Genomic DNA, 18,971 nt, shown 5'->3' on the forward strand with positions numbered 1-18,971 from the left:
ATCTCTCCATACTTCTTTGAGTTGTCTAAAGCTTCTGAATTATCATCACATTTAGGATCCAAGTTTCACATCCATACGTGTGCTCGGGCAGAATACACGGGTCACATCCATACGTGTGCACGGGCAGAACACACTAGTCAAAACGTTCCTCTGAAGCCACACTGAAAGATCCCTTGAAAGATTCCCTTGTTTCTTCCAGATGCCTCCATCCCATCTTCATTCTCCTACTGATCTCATTCAGAAGGTTCCCACCCATTGTTACTCGCCGGCCTACATAAAAAGTTTCTCCTACTGATCTCATTCAGAAGGTTCCCACCCATTGTTACTCGCCGGCCTAGATAAAAAGTTTCTCCTACTGATCTGATTCAGAAGGTTCCCACCCATTGTTACTCGCCGGCCTAGATAAAAAGTTTCTCCTACTGATCTCATTCAGAAGGTTCCCACCCATTGTTACTCGCCGGCCTAGATAAAAAGTTTATCCTACTGATCTCATTCAGAAGGTCCCCACCCATTGTTACTCGCCGGCCTAGATAAAAAGTTTCTCCTACTGATCTCATTCAGAAGGTTCCCACCCATTGTTACTCGCCGGCCTAGATAAAAAGTTTCTCCTACTAATCTCATTCAGAAGGTTCCCACCCATTGTTACTTGCCGGCCTAGATAAAAAGTTTCTCCTACTGATCTCATTCAGAAGGTTCCCACCCATTGTTACTCGCCGGCCTAGATAAAATGTTTCTCCTACTGATCTCATTCAGAAGGTTCCCACCTATTGTTACTCACCGGCCTAGATAAAAAGTTTCTCCTACTGATCTCATTCAGAAGGTTCCCACCCATTGTTACCCGCCGGCCTAGATAAAAAGTTTCTCCTACTGATCTCATTCAGAAGGATCCCGCCCATTGTTACTCGCCGGCCTAGATAAAAAGTTTCTCCTACTGATCTCATTCAGAAGGTTCCCACCCATTGTTACTCGCCGGCCTAGATAAAAAGTTTCTCCTACTGATCTCATTCAGAAGGTTCCCACCCATTGTTACTCGCCGGCCTAGATAAAAAGTTTCTCCTACTGATCTCATTCAGAAGGTTCCCACCCATTGTTACCCGCCGGCCTAGATAAAAAGTTTCTCCTACTGATCTCATTCAGAAGGTTCCCATCCATTGTTACTCGCCGGCCTAGATAAAAAGTTTCTCCTACTGATCTCATTCAGAAGGTTCCCAACCATTGTTACTCGCCGGCCTAGATAAAAAGTTTCTCCTACTGATCTCATTCAGAAGGTTCCCACCCATTGTTACTCGCCGGCCTAGATAAAAAGTTTCTCCTACTGATCTCATTCAGAAGGTTCCCATCCATTGTTACTCGCCGGCCTAGATAAAAAGTTTCTCCTACTGATCTCATTCAGAAGGTTCCCAACCATTGTTACTCGCCGGCCTAGATAAAAAGTTTCTCCTTCTATTGCGTTTATCTCAATATTCGCAGGGTTCCCACATTGGTTGAACATCAACACTTTGGTCTTGCCGAGATTCATATGGAAGCCCACCATCTTTGGCAAGTTCTCCGAGTTATTGCTGGAGGTCTTCTAGCCTTGTAGCAAAAGTTTCTATATCGTCGGCAAATCGTAGACTACAAGCATTCAACGTTGATTTTTATTCCTTAATCTTCCCAATTCAATGGCTTGAATTCTCCAAACGTTGCAGTGAAAAGCTTTGGTGACACGGTGTCTCCCTGTCGCACTCCTGCGCTGATCCTGGTGACACCGTGTCTCCCTGCCACACTCCCGCTCTGATCCTGGTGACACCGTGTCTCCCTGCCGCACTCCTGCGCTGATCCTGGTGACACGGTGTCTCCCTGTCGGACTCCCTTACTGCTCCTGGTGACAGTGTCTCCCTGTCGCACTCCCTTACTGATCCTGGTGACACAGTGTCTCCCTGCCGCACTCTCGCTGATCCTGGTGACACGGTGTCTCCCTGCCACACTCCCTTGCTGCTCCTGGTGACACAGTGTATCCCTGCCGAACTCCCTTACTGATCCTGGTGACACGGTGTCTCCCTGCAGCACTCCTGCGCTAATCCTGATGACACGGCGCCTCCCTGCCGCACTACCGCGCTGATCCTGGTGACATGGTGTCTCCCTGCCGCACTCCTGCGCTGATCCTGGTGACATGGCATCTCCCTGTCGCACTCCCGCGCTGATCCTGGTGACACGGTGTCTCCCTGTCGCACTCCCGCGCTGATCCTGGTGACACGGTGTCTCCCTGCCACACTCCCGCGCTGATCTTGGTGACACGGTGTCTCCCTGTCGCACTCCCGCGCTGATCCTGGTGACACGGCGTCTCCCTGCCGCACTCCTGCGCTGATCCTGGTGACACGTGTCTCCCTGCCACACTCCCGCGCTGATCCTGACACGGTGTCTCCCTGACACACTCCTGCGCTGATCCTGATGACACGGTGTCTCCCTGCCGCACTCCCGCGCTGATCCTGATGACACGGTGTCTCCCTGTCGCACTCCTGCGCTGATCCTGATGACACGGTGTCTCCCTGCCGCACTCCCGCGCTGATCCTGATGACACGGTGTCTCCCTGTCGCACTTAGGGCCTGGTACAGGGCTGTTTTCTCAGCTGTTTTTGCTAGCTCTGAAGATTCCCGGTATAACCCAATAATTGCCAGAGTGCCGGCTAAAACATGTGGTACAGAAGGTGTTGTACATTTGCACAGGGATCAGTCAGTTTCGTACAATATGAATCCCAAGCTCAGAGCTTCATTAGTTTGCAAAATCACTTCATAAACGACATGGACGTGGTCCATGGTATTGTATCGACTGCAAAATCCTGCTTGTTCTCTACAATGGGTAAAGGCCAGCGTCTCCTGCAGCAGATTAGTGAGTATCTGCGTAAAAATCTTGTGATTGGAAGTACTCTCCAGGCCCCTCTCCCTTACTCCATACTTACTCTCCAGGCCCCTCTCCCTTACTCCATACTTACTCTCCAGGCCCCTCTCCCTTACTCCATACTTACTCTCCAGGCCCCTTCTCCCTCTGCCCCCCCCCGTTACCCCCTGTCCCTGTCCCTGTGCTCCTTACTTCATACTTACTCTGCAGGGCCCCCTCTCCCTCTGCCCCCCCGTTCCCCCTGTCCCTGTGTTACCTCTCCCTCTGTCCCCCTGTTCCCCCCGTGTCACTTACTCAATACTTACTCTCCAGGCCCCCTCTCCCTCTGTCCCCCACTGTCCCTGTGTTACTTACTCCCTACTTACTCTCAGGCCCCCCTCTCCCTCTGTCCCCCCGTTCACCCCTGTCACTTACTCCCTACTTACTCTCAGGCCCCCCTCTCCCTCTGTCCCCCCGTTCCCCCCTGTCCCTGTGTTACTTACTCCCTACTTACTCTCCAGGCCCCCTCTCCCTCTGTCCCCCCGTTCCCCCCTGTCCCTGTGTTACTTACTCCATACTTACTCTCAGGCCCCCTCTCCCTCTGTCCCCCCGTTCTCCCCTGTCCCCGTGTTACTTACTCAATACTTACTCTCCAGGCCCCCCTCTCCCTCTGTCCCCCCCCTGTCCCTGTGTTACTTACTCCATACTTACTCTTCAGGCCCCCCTCTCCCTCTGTCCCCCCATTACCCCCTGTCCCCGTGTTACTTACTCCCTACTTACTCTCCAGGCCCCCTCTCCCTCTGTCCCCCCGTTCCCCCCTGTCCCCGTGTTACTTACTCCATACTTACTCTCAGGCCCCCTCTCCCTCTGTCCCCCCGTCCCCGTGTTACTTACTCCATATTTACTCTCCAGGCCCCCCTCTCCCTCTGTCCCCCCGTTCCCTCCTGTCCCCGTATTACTTACTCCATACTTACTCTCCAGGCCCCCCTCTCCCTCTGTCCCCCCGTTCCCCCCTGTCCCCGTGTTACTTACTCCATACTTACTCTCAGGCCCCCTCTCCCTCTGTCCCCCCGTTCCCCCCTGTCCCCGTGTTACTTACTCCCTACTTACTCTCCAGGCCCCCCTCTCCCTCTGTCCCCCCGTTCCCCCTGTCCCCGTTTTACTTACTCCATACTTACTCTCCAGGCCCCCTCTCCCTCTGTCCCCCCATTCCCTCCTGTCCCCGTGTTACTTACTCCATACTTACTCTCCAGGCCCCCCTCTCCCTCTGTCCCCCCGTTCCTCCCTGTCCCCGTGTTACTTACTCCCTACTAACTCTCCAGGCCACCTCTCTCTCTGTCCCCCCGTTCCCCCCCTGTCCCCGTGTTACTTACTCCCTACTTACTCTCCAGGCCCCCTCTCCCTCTGTCCCCCCGTTCCCTCCTGTCCCCGTGTTACTTACTCCATACTTACTCTCCAGGCCCCCTCTCCCTCTGTCCCCCCGTTCCCCCCTGTCCCCATGTTACTTACTCCATACTTACTCTCCAGGCCCCCCTCTTCCTCTGTCCCCCCGTCCCCGTGTTACTTACACCATACTTACTCTCCAGGCCCCCCTCTCCCTCTGTCCCCCCGTGTCCCCGTGTTACTTACTCCATACTTACTCTCCAGGCCCCCCTCTCCCTCTGTCCCCCCCTGTCCCTGTGTTACTTACTCCATACTTACTCTCCAGGCCCCCCTCTCTCTCTGTCCCCCCGTTCCCCCCTGTCCTCGTGTTACTTACTCCATACTTACTCTCCAGGCCCCCCTCTCCATCTGTCCCCCAGTTCCCCCGTCCCCGTGTTACTTATTCAATACTTACTCTCCAGGCCCCCCTCTCCCTCTGTCCCCCCGTTCCCTCCTGTCCCCGTGTTACTTACTCCATACTTACTCTCCAGGCCCCCTCTCCCTCTGTCCCCCCGTTCCCCCCTGTCCCCGTGTTACTTACTCCATACTTACTCTCCAGGCCCCCCTCTCCCTCTGTCCCCCACTTCCCCCGTCCCCGTGTTACTTACTCCATACTTACTCTCCAGGCCCCCTCTCCCTCTGTCCCCCCGTTCCCCCCTGTCCCTGTGTTACTTACTCTCCAGGCCCCCCTCTCCCTCTGTCCCCCCGTTCCCCCCTGTCCCCGTGTTACTTACTCCATACTTACTCTCCAGGCCCCCCTCTCCCTCTGTCCCCCCGTTCCCCCCTGCCCCGTGTTACTTACTCCATACTTACTCTCCAGGCCCCCCTCTCCCTCTGTCCCCCCGTTCCCCCCTGTCCCTGTGTTACTCCATATTTACTCTCAGGCCCCCCTCTCCCTCTGTCCCCCCGTTCCCCCCTGTCCCTGTGTTACTTACTCCATACTTACTCTCCAGGCCCCCCTCTCCATCTGTCCCCCAGTTCCCCCGTCCCCGTGTTACTTATTCAATACTTACTCTCCAGGCCCCCCTCTCCCTCTGTCCCCCCGTTCCCTCCTGTCCCCGTGTTACTTACTCCATACTTACTCTCCAGGCCCCCCTCTCCCTCTGTCCCCCCGTTCCCCCCTGTCCTCGTGTTACTTACTCCATACTTACTCTCCAGGCCCCCTCTCCCTCTGTCCCCCCGTCCCCCCCTGTCCCCGTGTTACTTACTCCATACTTACTCTCCAGGCCCCCTCTCCCTCTGTCCCCCCGTTCCCCCCTGTCCCTGTGTTACTTACTCCATACTTACTCTCCAGGCCCCCCTCTCCCTCTGTCCCCCCGTTCCCCCCTGTCCCCGTGTTACTTACTCCATACTTACTCTCCAGGCCCCCCTCTCCCTCTGTCCCCCCGTTCCCCCCTGTCCCCGTGTTACTTACTCCATACTTACTCTCCAGGCCCCCCTCTCCCTCTGTCCCCCCGTTCCCCCCTGTCCCTGTGTTACTCCATACTTACTCTCAGGCCCCCTCTCCCTCTGTCCCCCCCGTTCCCCCCTGTCCGTGTTACTTACTCCATACTTACTCTCCAGGCCCCCCTCTCCCTCTGTCCCCTCGTTCCCCCCTGTCCCTGTGTTACTTACTCCATACTTACTCTCCAGGCCCCCCTCTCCCTCTGTCCCCCCGTTCCCCCCTGTCCCTGTGTTACTTACTCCATACTTACTCTCCAGGCCCCACTCTCCCTCTGTCCCCCCGTTCCCCCCTGTCCCCGTGTTACTTACTCCATACTTACTCTCAGGCCCCCTCTCCCTCTGTCCCCCCGTTCCCCCCTGTCCCCGTATTACTTACTCCATACTTACTCTCCAGGCCCCCTCTCCCTCTGTCCCCCCGTTCCCTCCTGTCCCCGTGTTACTTACTCCATACTTACTCTCCAGGCCCCCTCTCCCTCTGTCCCCCTGTTCCCCCCTGTCCCCGTGTTACTTACACCATACTTACTCTCCAGGCCCCCCTCTCCCTCTGTCCCCCCGTTCCCCCCCTGTCCCCGTGCTACTTACTCCATACTTACTCTCCAGGCCCCCCTCTCCCTCTGTCCACCCGTTCCCCCCTGTCCCCGTGTTACTTACTCCATACTTACTCTCCAGGCCCCCCTCTCCCTCTGTCCCCCCGTTCCCCCATCCCCGTGTTACTTACTCCATACTTACTCTCCAGGCCCCCCTCTCCCTCTGTCCCCCCGTTCCCCCCTGTCCCCGTGTTACTTACTCCATACTTACTCTCCAGGCCCCCCTCTCCCTGTCCCCCCGTTCCCCCCTGTCCCCATGTTACTTACTCCATACTTACTCTCCAGGCCCCCCGCAGTAGCAGTAACACTGCTGTTTATTGGTCAGGTGCAGAGGGTCCCACTCTAAAGACTTGAGCTGATAGGGCAGAGACAGCTTCATGTGCAGCATAGAGCGCGCGTAGGGACCCTTCTTTAGGGCGCCTCCCCTCTGAGAGACAGACAGAGACATCAGAACTAGACATCAGCCCACTTCAAAGCACCCCCATGAAGAGCAGACACTACCAGGACAAAGAGTGACAGGCACAATGAGAGAGGAGAGAGAGAGAGAGAAAAAGAAAGAGAGAGAGAGAGGCACAGTAAGAGACAGATAAGTGATCAGAACAGTGAGATTGAGGGTGAGTGATCAGAACAGTGAGTTTGAGGGCGAGTGATCAGAACAGTGAGATTGAAGGCGAGTGATCAGAACAGTGAGATTGAGGGTGAGTGATCAGAACAGTGAGATTGAGGGTGAGTGATCAGAACAGTGAGATTGAGGGTGAGTGATCAGAACAGTGAGATGTGAGTGATGGTCACACAGAGAGAGAGGGGGTGAGTGACAAGCACAGTGAGAGGCTTGAATGACAGGCATAGTAAGAGAGAGAGGTTAGTGACATGCAGAGTGAGGGGTGAGTAATAGACATGGTAAGAATGGTGAGTGATGGACATAGTGAGACAGAGGGATGAGTGACGGGCACAGCGAGAGAGGGATGAGTGACGGGCACAGCGAGAGAGGGATGAGTGATGGGCACAGCGACAGAGAGGGATGAGTGATGGGCACAGCGACAGAGGGGGATGAGTGATGGGCACAGCGACAGAGAGGGATGAGTGACGGGCACAGCGAGAGAGGGATGAGTGACGGGCACAGCGAGAGAGGGATGAGTGATGGGCACAGCGACAGAGAGGGATGATTGATGGGCACAGTGAGAAAGTGAAAGAGAGAGAGGGTTGAGTGGCAGGCAAACTAAGAGAGGCGAGTGACAGGTGCACAGGGGGACCATGTACCTTGGTTGCCACAGCGAAGACGCACTGCCGGCACATCCAGGAGCCTCCAGCACAGTCTGAGTCGCACGGGAGGCTGGGAATGTGACATTCCTGGTGATAGGCTGCGGGTACAGGCACGGAGTCACATGATCACAGGTGGTAACGGAGGTCACACTCACATAGTCCGTTACCACCATCACGTTAACGAAACTGCACCCTCCCCCCCCCACTCACCGTGTTTACATTTCCCACAATGCACCAGCTTGTTGTCCGGGGTACACACCTGCGAGTTGCACATGCAGCACAGCTGCTCCTTGCCGGGCACCGCGGCTACGGGTATGAGAGAGAGAGATACTGTATGCCCATCCCGCAGAGCACGAGGCACAGGGGCCATACTGCACCCTTGTGTGACCCAGTGATAAACGGTGTGTATGACACGCAGTAATAACACAGAAGGGAACCTGCAGAACATGTGCACAAGGCATACAAGACACCCACAAGCACAACATTACTCTGACAATCTCCTCCAGAATACATCAAACCCAGCTAACTTCTACAAGTTCATAAACCGTATATATACTGAAACGTTCCAGCACTCACTGACTATTGGATAACATGGCAAGGCCGGAGTATGCCAAAATATGAATTTAATGAAGATAGCAAAATATACAATAAACCTGGGAAAATGTTACGTCGGCAGGAAATACACAAAAATGGACCATAGTGATGTGGGATTAAATACAAGGGAAGGAATACCACAATAGGAAAGAAGGAGGGAACAACAACAAAAAAGGGGGGGGCACGTTTCGGGGTGAGAACCCCTTCCTCAGGCCCATTCCCTCAAGTCCAAAGGGACAAAAAGTACTTCCCTAAACCCTTATAACCCCACTATATAGAACACAACCAAACACACAATGCAAGAACTGTAATCAGAAAAAGGTTCACCGAGTCCAGGTCCTAGTAGGAGAATGAAATTCTCAATAGATACAAAATCCAACCGTAAAGTCCTTGGTCTGGGTCTGGGTAATCGTCACTCTCGCCTGCTGTGTAGGTAATGATGGTAAAAAATATATTCCAGCCGTCTAGCCATCAACAGCCAAGTAATATCACTAAGGGGGATATTACTCTGACAAACCCCACTGACATTGCAAATGCATTCAATGATTACTTTGTAGGGTGTGCCACTAACTTATTAACGAAACGCAGCCCAAACCACAAACCTGAATCTCATCCTGGGAGTACCCCTACAGTCCCACCTCCTCCCAACACTGCCCACAATTTTCAATTTGCCCACAATTTTCAATTTGGCCCAGTATCCGAAGAGGAGATTACACAAGCGCTCCTCAAATTAAAACTAAGCAGCCAATGTGGACCTGACTTACTACAATCTAGGTTCCTACGACTTGGTGCCCCAGCCATTGCCAAACCAATTGCGTCCATAGTCAACTCCATCATGTCTGCAGGCCATATCCCTAAGACCTGGAAAACTGCTAGAGTTGTCCCAATCTTCAAAAGTGGGGACAAAAGCACTGTCTCAAACTACAGGCCAATCTCCCTTCTCCCAATCCTATCCAAAGTCATGGAAAAATGTGTCCACTCCCAATTAAGCGATTTCTATACCAAGACAAACTTCCCTAGCCAATTCCAATCTGGCTTTCGCCCCAAACACTCCACCGTAACTACCCTGCTAAAAGTTTGCAATGAAATCCAGTGTGGAATGGAATGGGGACAACTCACTGGTGCAGTATTCCTAGATTTTCCAAAGGCTTTTGACACAGTTGATCATGTTATCCTGCTTAACAAACTCCAGAGCTCTGGAATAGGGAAACATGCTTTAAACTGGTTCCAGTCCTACCTATCAGGTAAATCCCAACATGTGTCCATCTCAGGCTCTTAACTCCAACCCCCTGGATATCACCTGTGGTGTCCCGCAAGGCTCTGTTCTGGGGCCCCTACTCTTCTCAGTGTTCATCAATGATCTTCCCACAGCTTGTAAGGAAGCCTCATTACACATGTATGCAGATGACACAATCCTATATGCACACAGCCATAGCCTCTCCGACCTTCAACACGTACTTCATTCTGACTTTTTCAGACTCGAAAACTGGATTTCCCAAAACAAACTGTTTTTAAACATTGTCTAGACTGTATCTGAGATCCAAGGCTAAATTTCAAAAGCCACCAATGACCGAGCTTCAGATAAGAACCAGCTCTGAATACCATCCTAGCCCGTTACTAGTTTTAAATACAGTACTTGGGCATATAGTTCGACTCCCATTTAACATTTGGGATGCACATTGATACCCTGACATGCCAAACTAGGTGTACTTTATAGGAATGTCCATTGTATATTGATATAGAGACTGACGCTCAATATAAGTGTTTAGACTCACAAAAATACTATAGACATAAGATTAGACAGGAACTTTCATGAATCCATATCCTCATGTATGTAATGACAATTTAAGGGGGGGGGCAAAAAATAAAGGACCAAGCGGTCAGTCAGCCAGACTGCCGCAAATATGATCCAACCGCACACCCCCCTTAATAACCATACCTCCCCATATAGGCTCCAAGGTAAAAATATAAGGGCTATTGCCCATTACCTGACCACGGGGGTACTTTGAAGTCCAAAGATCATCTGAAATAATATTATATTAAATATTATATTTGATAGTGTATGCGCTCATATTTTCTCCATATGTTGTACTATGTCCATGACTATCACTTATACCTAGTCTGTGTTATCAATTATGGGGTTTGAGCTCAATTATTACTTAAATGAATGTGTATTTAATGTGTATATAAATATTTCATATAGTGAACATTATGTTATTTAAGTATGTCATTACTACAGTCAGTTTTGGGTTTTGTGATTTTGTTTAACATTTTTTAACATTTTCTTGCATGATAATGTATTTTTGATTTATCAAGTAAGGTTTTTTCAATTTTTTGTGTTTTTATTTCGTCGTATGTTTAGCTTAAGTTCTTTTTTGTGTATTATATGGATTTCTGAATAGGTATGTTAGTTTGTCCATTTTCATGAGTATTAATAACGTTGTTGTAGAAAAAATGCTTTTAACTTCCCTCTGCCCTTAGCCCGGTGGGAGTAGCAATGCCATGCGTTCCAGGCTGGAAGCGGGCGCACACGAATGACGTCACCTCAGGGATTCAGTTGATTGGTGGTTTATGAGCACTTGGTGGTTTATGAGCCGGCGTCACAGTGTTGCGACGTGTCACTGGCGCGCATGCGCAGTGTGTCTTCACGAACTTTTTGGCGCGAAACGGGGCTTATAAATGGTAGAAGGTTAATATACATGTTACACCTTGATAAAGTCCCATGGGACGAAACACGTTGGTGCGTGGGCTGTGTCTCTGTCCCTGTGTATTCATGGAATAAATTACCCTCAGTTTTAGTCACGGAGTTGTGCCCTTTATTTTTTCTATAAGAATTTTTCTTGTGGATTCTCTTACCAGCAGTGCTCCTTTGCTCTCATCTATTTTTGTACTTTATAGGAACAAATCCTCCCCACTGGTCAGAAAGCGTATCACACAGCAGATGCTAAAGCCAATTATAGACTACGGGGACATAGTATATGGTACAGCACCCCAATCTCAACCTTAGCAAACTAGACACTCTCTACAACTCAATATGCTATTTTGTTCTCCAATGCAACTACAACACACATCACTGTGAAATGCTCAAAGAACTAGATTGTCCATCACTTGGGTCTAGGCGCAAAGTTCATCTTTCCTGTCTTGCCTTCAAATAATTTCTGGGCAAGCTACCCAGCTACCTGAACAAGCTCCTCACCCCTACCACATGCAGCACTTATCACCTGAGATCAGACTCCAAAAGACTATTCATGGTCCCAAGGCTCAACAAAGTATCCGGACGTTCCTCCTTCTCTTACCGTGCACCCCAAAACTGGAACAGTCTACCGGAGACTATCACATCCACCACCAGTCTAAGTTATTTCAAAACAAAAGCTGTCTCACATTTTCATGTGGTCTGTAACTGTTAGATACACCTATGATATATTATGGGAGGAGCGGCTCAGTGAGGCACTGACTGGCACTGAGTTTGAAGCAGGGGAACCTGGTTCAATTGCCGGTGTCGGCTCCTTGTGACCTTGGGCAAGTCATTTTATCCCCCTGTGTACCATCAGGCACCAAAAAATAGATTGTAAGCTCCACGGGGCAGGGACCTGTGCCTGCAAAATGTCTCTGTAAAGTGCTACGTAAAACTAGCAGTGCTATACAAGAACATGCTATTATTATCTTTATGTGTGCATGCAATGTCTTGTATATAATGTATAATCCTGTTCACTTATGTAACCATGTATTTGTCATCATATCTGTGCCTAGGACATACTTGAAAACGAGAGGTAACTATCAATGTATTACTTCCTGGTAAAACATTTTACAAATACCTTCCGATCCCTGATGTGAAAACCCACAAGGTCACTTAAGAAAGGATGTAATTAACAGAATCCTTACGAGGGAAGATATCCTTCCAAAGGACCGTGAACTGGGAGTTATCCTCAAAACGCACAAGGCAAGTCTCCTGAGCGCTGTCCACCTGCAGGAAAGGGAGGAGTAAAAGAAGGGATGAGAGGGAGGGATGGAGATAAGGGAATGAGAGGAAAGAGATAGTGATAAGTGAGAGGAGTAAGAGACGGGAGATGAGTCAATGGGACAACGAGAGATAAAGCAGATAAAGAGGTGAGAGAGGGCATTGGAGGGAATGGGACAGGTGAAGGAGAGTTCAAGCACTGTCACCTTCACCTTCTTGATTATGCCCAGGTAGAGCAGCCCATCTGTCCAGCGTGCCAGGACGTCCTGCCCCTCCCAAAAGCGAGTCAGAGTCTGGAAGCGCGGCCGTTTGACAAGAGCAGGCGTGACCCTGGGGCTAGCAGAAGTGATGCGGCTGGGTCGGGTCGGGGGCTCCCCCCCCTCCATCACATTGTAAGAAAACCTGTGGGTGTGGGAGGGGAGAAAAGAGGGAGAAGACGAGAGAGGAGGCTCCCAGGAGGGCGAGTGATCGAAGACCCACATATTTAGGGTCACATTTACCAATGTGGCTCTGCCAAGTCACAAGGTCACATAAATGGGCCGTCAGGTGCCTTACTGCTTAGCAAATATGATCCATAAAGAGAAATAATCTCTACACATGCTAAGAGAATTACAATGCACCGCCCCACTACCACTCCTCTCCTGTACTCACTGCACAGACATGGTAATGACACACAGGTTGTATGGGGGAAAACGTTACAAAAAGGCTTAGGAACACCCTACTAATTCAGGCAACAGACCAAGAGTTCAGGTTATAGAGTATGACATCAGGAGAGCTCAGGTCATGGAGTATGACATCAGGAGTACTCAAGTTATGGGGTTTTACATCACAAGAGCTCAGGTTATGGAGTAAGATATCAGGGGAGCTCAGATAATGTACTATAAAATCATGAAAGCTCGGGTTATGGAATATGACATCACAAGAGCTGCAATGATGGAGTATGAGATTATGAGGGCTCAAATGATGGAGTATGACATCACAAGGGCTCTGGTCATGGAGTACGAGATCAGGAGAGCTTGTGTTATAAAGTATATCATGAGAGCTCAGGTTATGGAGTATGTGATTTAACTATTCAGATTGGTGGCTGCACTGTACAAATCATATCATAACCTCTCGTGTTTTTCAGGGACACTCTTCTTCATTTCTCTCTCCCAGTGCACTCTCTCTGTCATGCTCCCGTCTCACTCTCCTGTTTTCCTTTCCCAACCTTCTATGTTCAACTTGTTTGATTTGTATTGCGATCTAAATCGTCATGTTTTGGTCTATTAAACATGCCTGTGTAATTCGGTCGGCCTGGTCCTATGTGGAATCTTTAACATTCTCCTACCTCCCTCGTCTTTATTTTTACCTCCCTTTAATGTTCACACCTCTCCTTGCCATTCTATTTGCTTCCCTACCCCCTCCTCCAACATCTGTAACTTGTGCCCACATATCTCCAAAACGGTCATCCTTCATCTTGTTTTTGCTCAATGTGTCTCATTCTCTCCCTCTGGGACTACCTATATATTTTAAAGATAGACATGTGGCAATATGCTCATACTCCATATTATCAAACAGCAGCAGGTCATCTAAAATCCTCTAGTAATAACTGGTGATTTATGAGAAACTTTAAGTACTAAATGAGATTATGACTCAATGAGGTATATTACAGTCCATGCAACAGGTCCCAAAATACTCAAACAATAAATTTGACAATTTGATGCCATCTATAAATTTTGCACACAATAGGCTCCAAATAATTCTCGAATAAAAATGTATGGCTTCCAAAACAAAATGTTGCAATAAAAAGTGGTGCAAATGTACAGCAGCGCCTACCAAATGATTCTTCAATGATTGTATGACATTAACGGAGTCCCAAAGTTTATCTGAACAAATAACATGTGGAGGACATATCAACGTTAAAGAATTGGGATGTATTAAAGGTGCAATCTCTCCATAAAAACAAACAAATATTTTTCAGGAAAACACAAAGGAACTCAAAGCACACTGTAACATTCAGAACTGTTTATTTTTTAATTTTTCCTAAAATACCATATGATACACATTTAGTCAACACACAGAAAACAACTTTACTTCACAAGACAAAAGTGGTTATCATTACACACAACGGGAAAAACGAAATATACCAGCAAACTTTTCAAGTGCTGCAATGTGAATAAAAATTGGGAAAATGAAAGAAATCAAAAATATGAAACATTTTTTTTTAAACTAAAGAAACAGTACATCAACATCCTGTGAGAAACAAAAAACTAGTATCAAAGATTGCACCATTAATACCTTACAGTGAGGACTCCTGTCTGATAACATAATAAGATGATTAGGGAGAGTCCCAAGTGATCCTCATAAAAAAGAGGCCATTTTGGAGAAACTAGTACCGCAGAGGGGGTATCCATTTAGCAATCCTGACCCGAGTATACACTGATGGTCATACTCCACTTCCTTCATCCTCATTGTAACTTTTTCATGTTCTGATGCCTCCATCTCTCAGGTTGATATGGTCAACCCCCCCCCCCCTCCTAAATATGACCATATCCTACATATTCTGCTCCCTCTCGTTCAATGCCATTAATGGAAGCCCATTCTGTATTTATGTCGCTAGTTCTTGGAACGCTAGTTTCACTATTCTTTATAACACTACGCCTCCCGCAAAATTTATTTTGAACACAGGACGGACTCTCCATCCTGCCCGCCATTTTGCTCTTATATGATCAGCTGTTACTTTTACCCCCTTGTTCTTCATCCTAATTCTGCAATATACGTCTACTCCTGCCCGTGTCTCCTGTGGCTCTATTTTTTGGTCATACACCACACACCATGACATGAACCAGTGCTGCTTCATATACATTAAATAGGTCATTCATCACGATCTCTGTACGATGATTTTTGCTTTAATCTGATATTTTCTGTCTTTGTTCCTGTGACTCTCCAACACTCCTGTCTTTCTTTGTAGCCTCACAACCTTATCTTAACGAACAAGTAACTCACGCCCCTTCCATGTTTAGTTGAAATAACGGAAGATTCCCTTTCCTTTATACCTCGCCCTACGCATTTCTCTGTCCGCCTGCAATCCTCTCACTTTCCTTTACACTTCGTCCTGCACCACGTCCTTCTTCACTGGCCTGCGATCCTCTCACTTTCCTTTATACCTCGTCCTACGTCTTTCTTCGTCGGCCTGCGATCCTCTCACTTTCCTCCCTTTCCTTTACATCTTGTCCTACGTCTTTCTTTGTCGGCCTGAGATCCTCTCACTTTCCTCCCTTTCCTTTACACCTCGTCCTACATCTTTCTTCGTCGGCCTGAGATCCACTCACTTTCCTCCCTTTCCTTTACACCTTGTCCTACATCTTTCTTTGTCGGCCTGCGATCCTCTCTTTCCTTTACATCTTGTCCTACGTCTTTCTTTGTCGGCCTGCGATCCTCTCTTTCCTTTACATCTTGTCCTACATCTTTCTTCGTCGGCCTGAGATCCACTCACTTTCCTCCCTTTCCTTTACCCCTCATCCTACATCTTTCTTTGTCGGCCTGCGATCCTCTCTTTCCTTTACATCTTGTCCTACATCTTTCTTCGTCAGCCCACGATCCTCTCACTTTCTTCCCATTTCTTTGCACCTTGTCCTACATCTTTCTTCATCGGCCTGCGATCCTCTCACTTTCCTATGCACCATGTCCTACATCTTTCTTCATCGGCCAACAATCCTCTATCTTTCCTCTCATCGGCCTGCAATCCTCTCACTTTCCTCCCTATCCACCTCGTCCTATGCCGTGTCTCTCTTCCTCAGCCCACGATCCTCTCACTTTCCTCCCTTTCCTTTACATCTCGTCCTACGCCGTGTCTTTCTTCGTCAGCCCACGATCCTCTCACTTTCCTCCCTTTCTTTTACACCTCGTCCTACGCCGTGTCTTTCTTCGTCAGCCCACGATCCTCTCACTTTCCTCCCTTTCCTTTACACCTCGTCCTACACCACATCTTTCTTCGTCAGACCACAACCCTCTCATTTTCCTCCCTTTCCTTTACACCTCGTCCTACGCCACGTCTTTCTTCGTCAGCCTACGATCCTCTCACTTTCATCCCTTTCCTTTACCTCGTCCTACGCCACGTCTTTCTTCGTCAGCCCACGATCCTCTCACTTTCATCCCTTTCCTTTACCTCGTCCTACGCCACATCTTTCTTCGTCAGCCCACGATCCTCTCACTTTTCTCCCTTTCCTTTACGCCGCGTCTTTATTCGTCAGCCTACGATCCTCTCCCTTTCCTCTCTTTTCTTTGCATTCTCCTTGTCATCCCTCTCTCTCGCATTTGGCATAATTAATTAGTCCTAGTCGATAAAAGCACGAGATCTTACAATACTCACAGCCCCTACTTATCCAATCTCATTAAACCCGAGCAACAGACGGATGGTTTTGTCCATCACTTCATGTGTCAAACATGCAATGTCCATGTCCCGGTCACATTGACCCGACATCCTGCACGTGGCTCACGTTAAGACTATATTGCATATAGACTTCAAGCATCTCCTACGTCCACTGCCTCCCTCGCCTCAGATTATAACACAGGCTGGCCTCCTCCATTGGACTCTCTACCGAAACATAACATATCAAAAGGATTTTCTTCTCCCTGTAGCTCGATGTTTTAACAGCACAGGCGCCATATCCTGCGTTCCTCATTTATATGGTAATCTAGTCAGACAACATGTCTCGCGCTCTCTCTTTGCATCTTCACGGGCTCATTTCTCCCTCTCCCCTATTTATTTTGTTTTCTATGTAAATAGCCTCAGGTCCTCCTCCTGGTTACCAACTCAATGCTAATGGCTACCCTCGCTCTGTATATGAGTGCCTATGCCCCAATCTCTTCTCTTTATTACAATGCCATTGCTTCTCCTGCCTCCGTCTCCCTCCCCTGATCCCCCCTCATCCCGGGTCCCCTCAGATTTGGTTCCCCCCGGCTGCTCCTCCTCCTCCTGTTCCCCTCACTCTGGTTCGATGTCTTCCTCTCCGGGGGGGGTCCGGGCACAGCGCGTCCTCCTCACTCCTTTCCTCGGGCCGCACCTCGGCCCGAGTGACGCAGCAGGCAAAAGGCAGGAGACAAGCAACGGCCGCCGGCGCGCACGCGCGCCCCGAGCTACGTCACCACACCCTCCCCCGGAGCCAGCCAATCGGAGCGGCGCAATGGAGGAGTAGGTGGGCTGGGGTCTCAGCCTTTCTCTAATCGGCGGGCGGGGCGAGGGCGGGAACACTCCGCGTCTGTTACAGCCAATCGGCGGGCTAAGGGAAGGCGGGAACTCTTCATGTGTATTTCAACCAATCAGGGGCGGGCGAGGGCGCAATAAGGCTGCTCGCGCATGACAGCCAATGACTGGGCGGGGCGAAGGCGGGAACGCTTCTTTGCTATGACAGCCAATCACAAGGGAGAACATTTTGTGAGGGCGGAAAATCTGAGCGGAGCACTTTTTTTTTCTTCTGAACAAACAAAGCTTTATTTACAATGAATGTCAACTCAACATATACTGTAGTGTCTTTCAATGAAATGTATTTTCTCAGGCTGCGTCCATAGGACTGCGCGCCGGAGGCTGAGGCCTGGCCTTGGTCCGCGCGCCGTCCGCGGGCGCGTCGGGGGGGGGGGGGGGGGCTGTGACGTCAGCCTTGAGCGCTTGAATATAACATTTTGCTACGGCCTCGGACATGCTTACCGCTGGCGTGCTGATGCGCGCTGAGGCTCAGGGAAAGCGGGTGCTTTCCTTGGGGCGTGTCGGGGGGGGGCCTCGGACATGCTTACCGCTGGCGTGCTGATGCGCGCTGAGGCTCGGGGAAAGCGGGTGCTTTCCTTGGGGCGTGTCGGGGGGGGCCTCGGACATGCTTACCGCTGGCGTGCTGATGCGCGCTGAGGCTCAGGGAAAGCGGGTGCTTTCCTTGGGGCGTGTCGGGGGGAGGCCTCGGACATGCTTACCGCTGGCGTGCTGATGCGCGCTAAGGCTCGGGGAAAGCGGGTGTTTTTCTTGGGGCGTGTCGGGGGGGGGGGGGGCTGTGACGTCAGCCTTGAGCGCTTGAATATAACATTTTGCTACGGCTTCGGACATGCTTACCGCTGGCGTGCTGATGCGCGCTGAGGCTCAGGGAAAGCGGGTGCTTTCCTTGGGGCGTGTCGGGGGGGGGGCCTCGGACATGCTTACCGCTGGCGTGCTGATGCGCGCTGAGGCTCGGGGAAAGCGGGTGCTTTCCTTGGGGCGTGTCGGGGTGGGCCTCGGACATGCTTACCGCTGGCGTGCTGATGCGCGCTGAGGCTCAGGGAAAGCGGGTGCTTTCCTTGGGGCGTGTCGGGGGGGGGCCTCGGACATGCTTACCGCTGGCGTGCTGATGCGCGCTGAGGCTCGGGGAAAGCGGGTGCTTTCCTTGGGGCGTGTCGGGGGGGGCCTCGGACATGCTTACCGCTGGCGTGCTGATGCGCGCTGAGGCTCAGGGAAAGCGGGTGCTTTCCTTGGGGCGTGTCGGGGGGGGCCTCGGACATGCTTACCGCTGGCGTGCTGATGCGCGCTGAGGCTCGGAGAAAGCGGGTGCTTTCCTTGGGGGCATGTCGGGGGGGGGGGGGGCTTCGGACATGCTTACCGCTGGCGTGCTGATGCGCGCTGAGGCTCGGGGAAAGCGGGTGCTTTCCTTGGGGTGTGTCGGGGGGGGGCCTCGGACATGCTTACCGCTGGCGTGCTGATGCGCGCTGAGGCTCAGGGAAAGCGGGTGCTTTCCTTGGGGTGTGTCGGGTGGGGGGGCCTCGGACATTCTTACCGCTGGCGTGCTGATGCGCGCTGAGGCTCGGAGAAAGCGGGTGCTTTCCTTGGGGGCGTGTCGGGGGGGGGGGGG

The 18,971-nt window shown here is 50.7% G+C and overlaps 1 protein-coding gene across 15 annotated transcripts in view; it reads right to left on the minus strand.

Moving 5' to 3' along the window:
* The window catches only part of PHF1 (PHD finger protein 1), a 65,186-nt gene extending 47,899 nt beyond the window's left edge, over window positions 1–17,287 (minus strand). For 2 of the 15 annotated variants that reach the window (XR_012790600.1, XM_075580910.1), the window contains exons 1-7: window positions 17,094–17,275; window positions 16,271–16,438; window positions 12,330–12,525; window positions 12,048–12,129; window positions 7,782–7,877; window positions 7,569–7,669; window positions 6,587–6,735 (exon numbers count right to left, since the gene is read on the minus strand). Coding sequence is in view for 13 of the 15 variants with exons in the window: in XM_075580910.1 (XP_075437025.1) it covers window positions 6,587–6,735; window positions 7,569–7,669; window positions 7,782–7,877; window positions 12,048–12,129; window positions 12,330–12,525; window positions 16,271–16,287 (641 nt within the window). In the remaining 2 variants the exon portion in view is untranslated. Of the gene's footprint in view, window positions 1–6,586; window positions 6,736–7,568; window positions 7,670–7,781; window positions 7,878–11,980; window positions 12,130–12,329; window positions 12,526–16,270; window positions 16,439–17,093 lie in introns of those variants that run through there. The other 13 variants (XR_012790601.1, XM_075580915.1, XM_075580911.1 and 10 more) reach the window with 13 other exon arrangements.
* Between the last annotated feature and the right edge of the window lie 1,684 nt (window positions 17,288–18,971).

Source organism: Ascaphus truei, assembly GCF_040206685.1.
Source record: "Ascaphus truei isolate aAscTru1 chromosome 20 unlocalized genomic scaffold, aAscTru1.hap1 SUPER_20_unloc_3, whole genome shotgun sequence".
Classification (NCBI taxonomy): domain Eukaryota; kingdom Metazoa; phylum Chordata; class Amphibia; order Anura; family Ascaphidae; genus Ascaphus; species Ascaphus truei.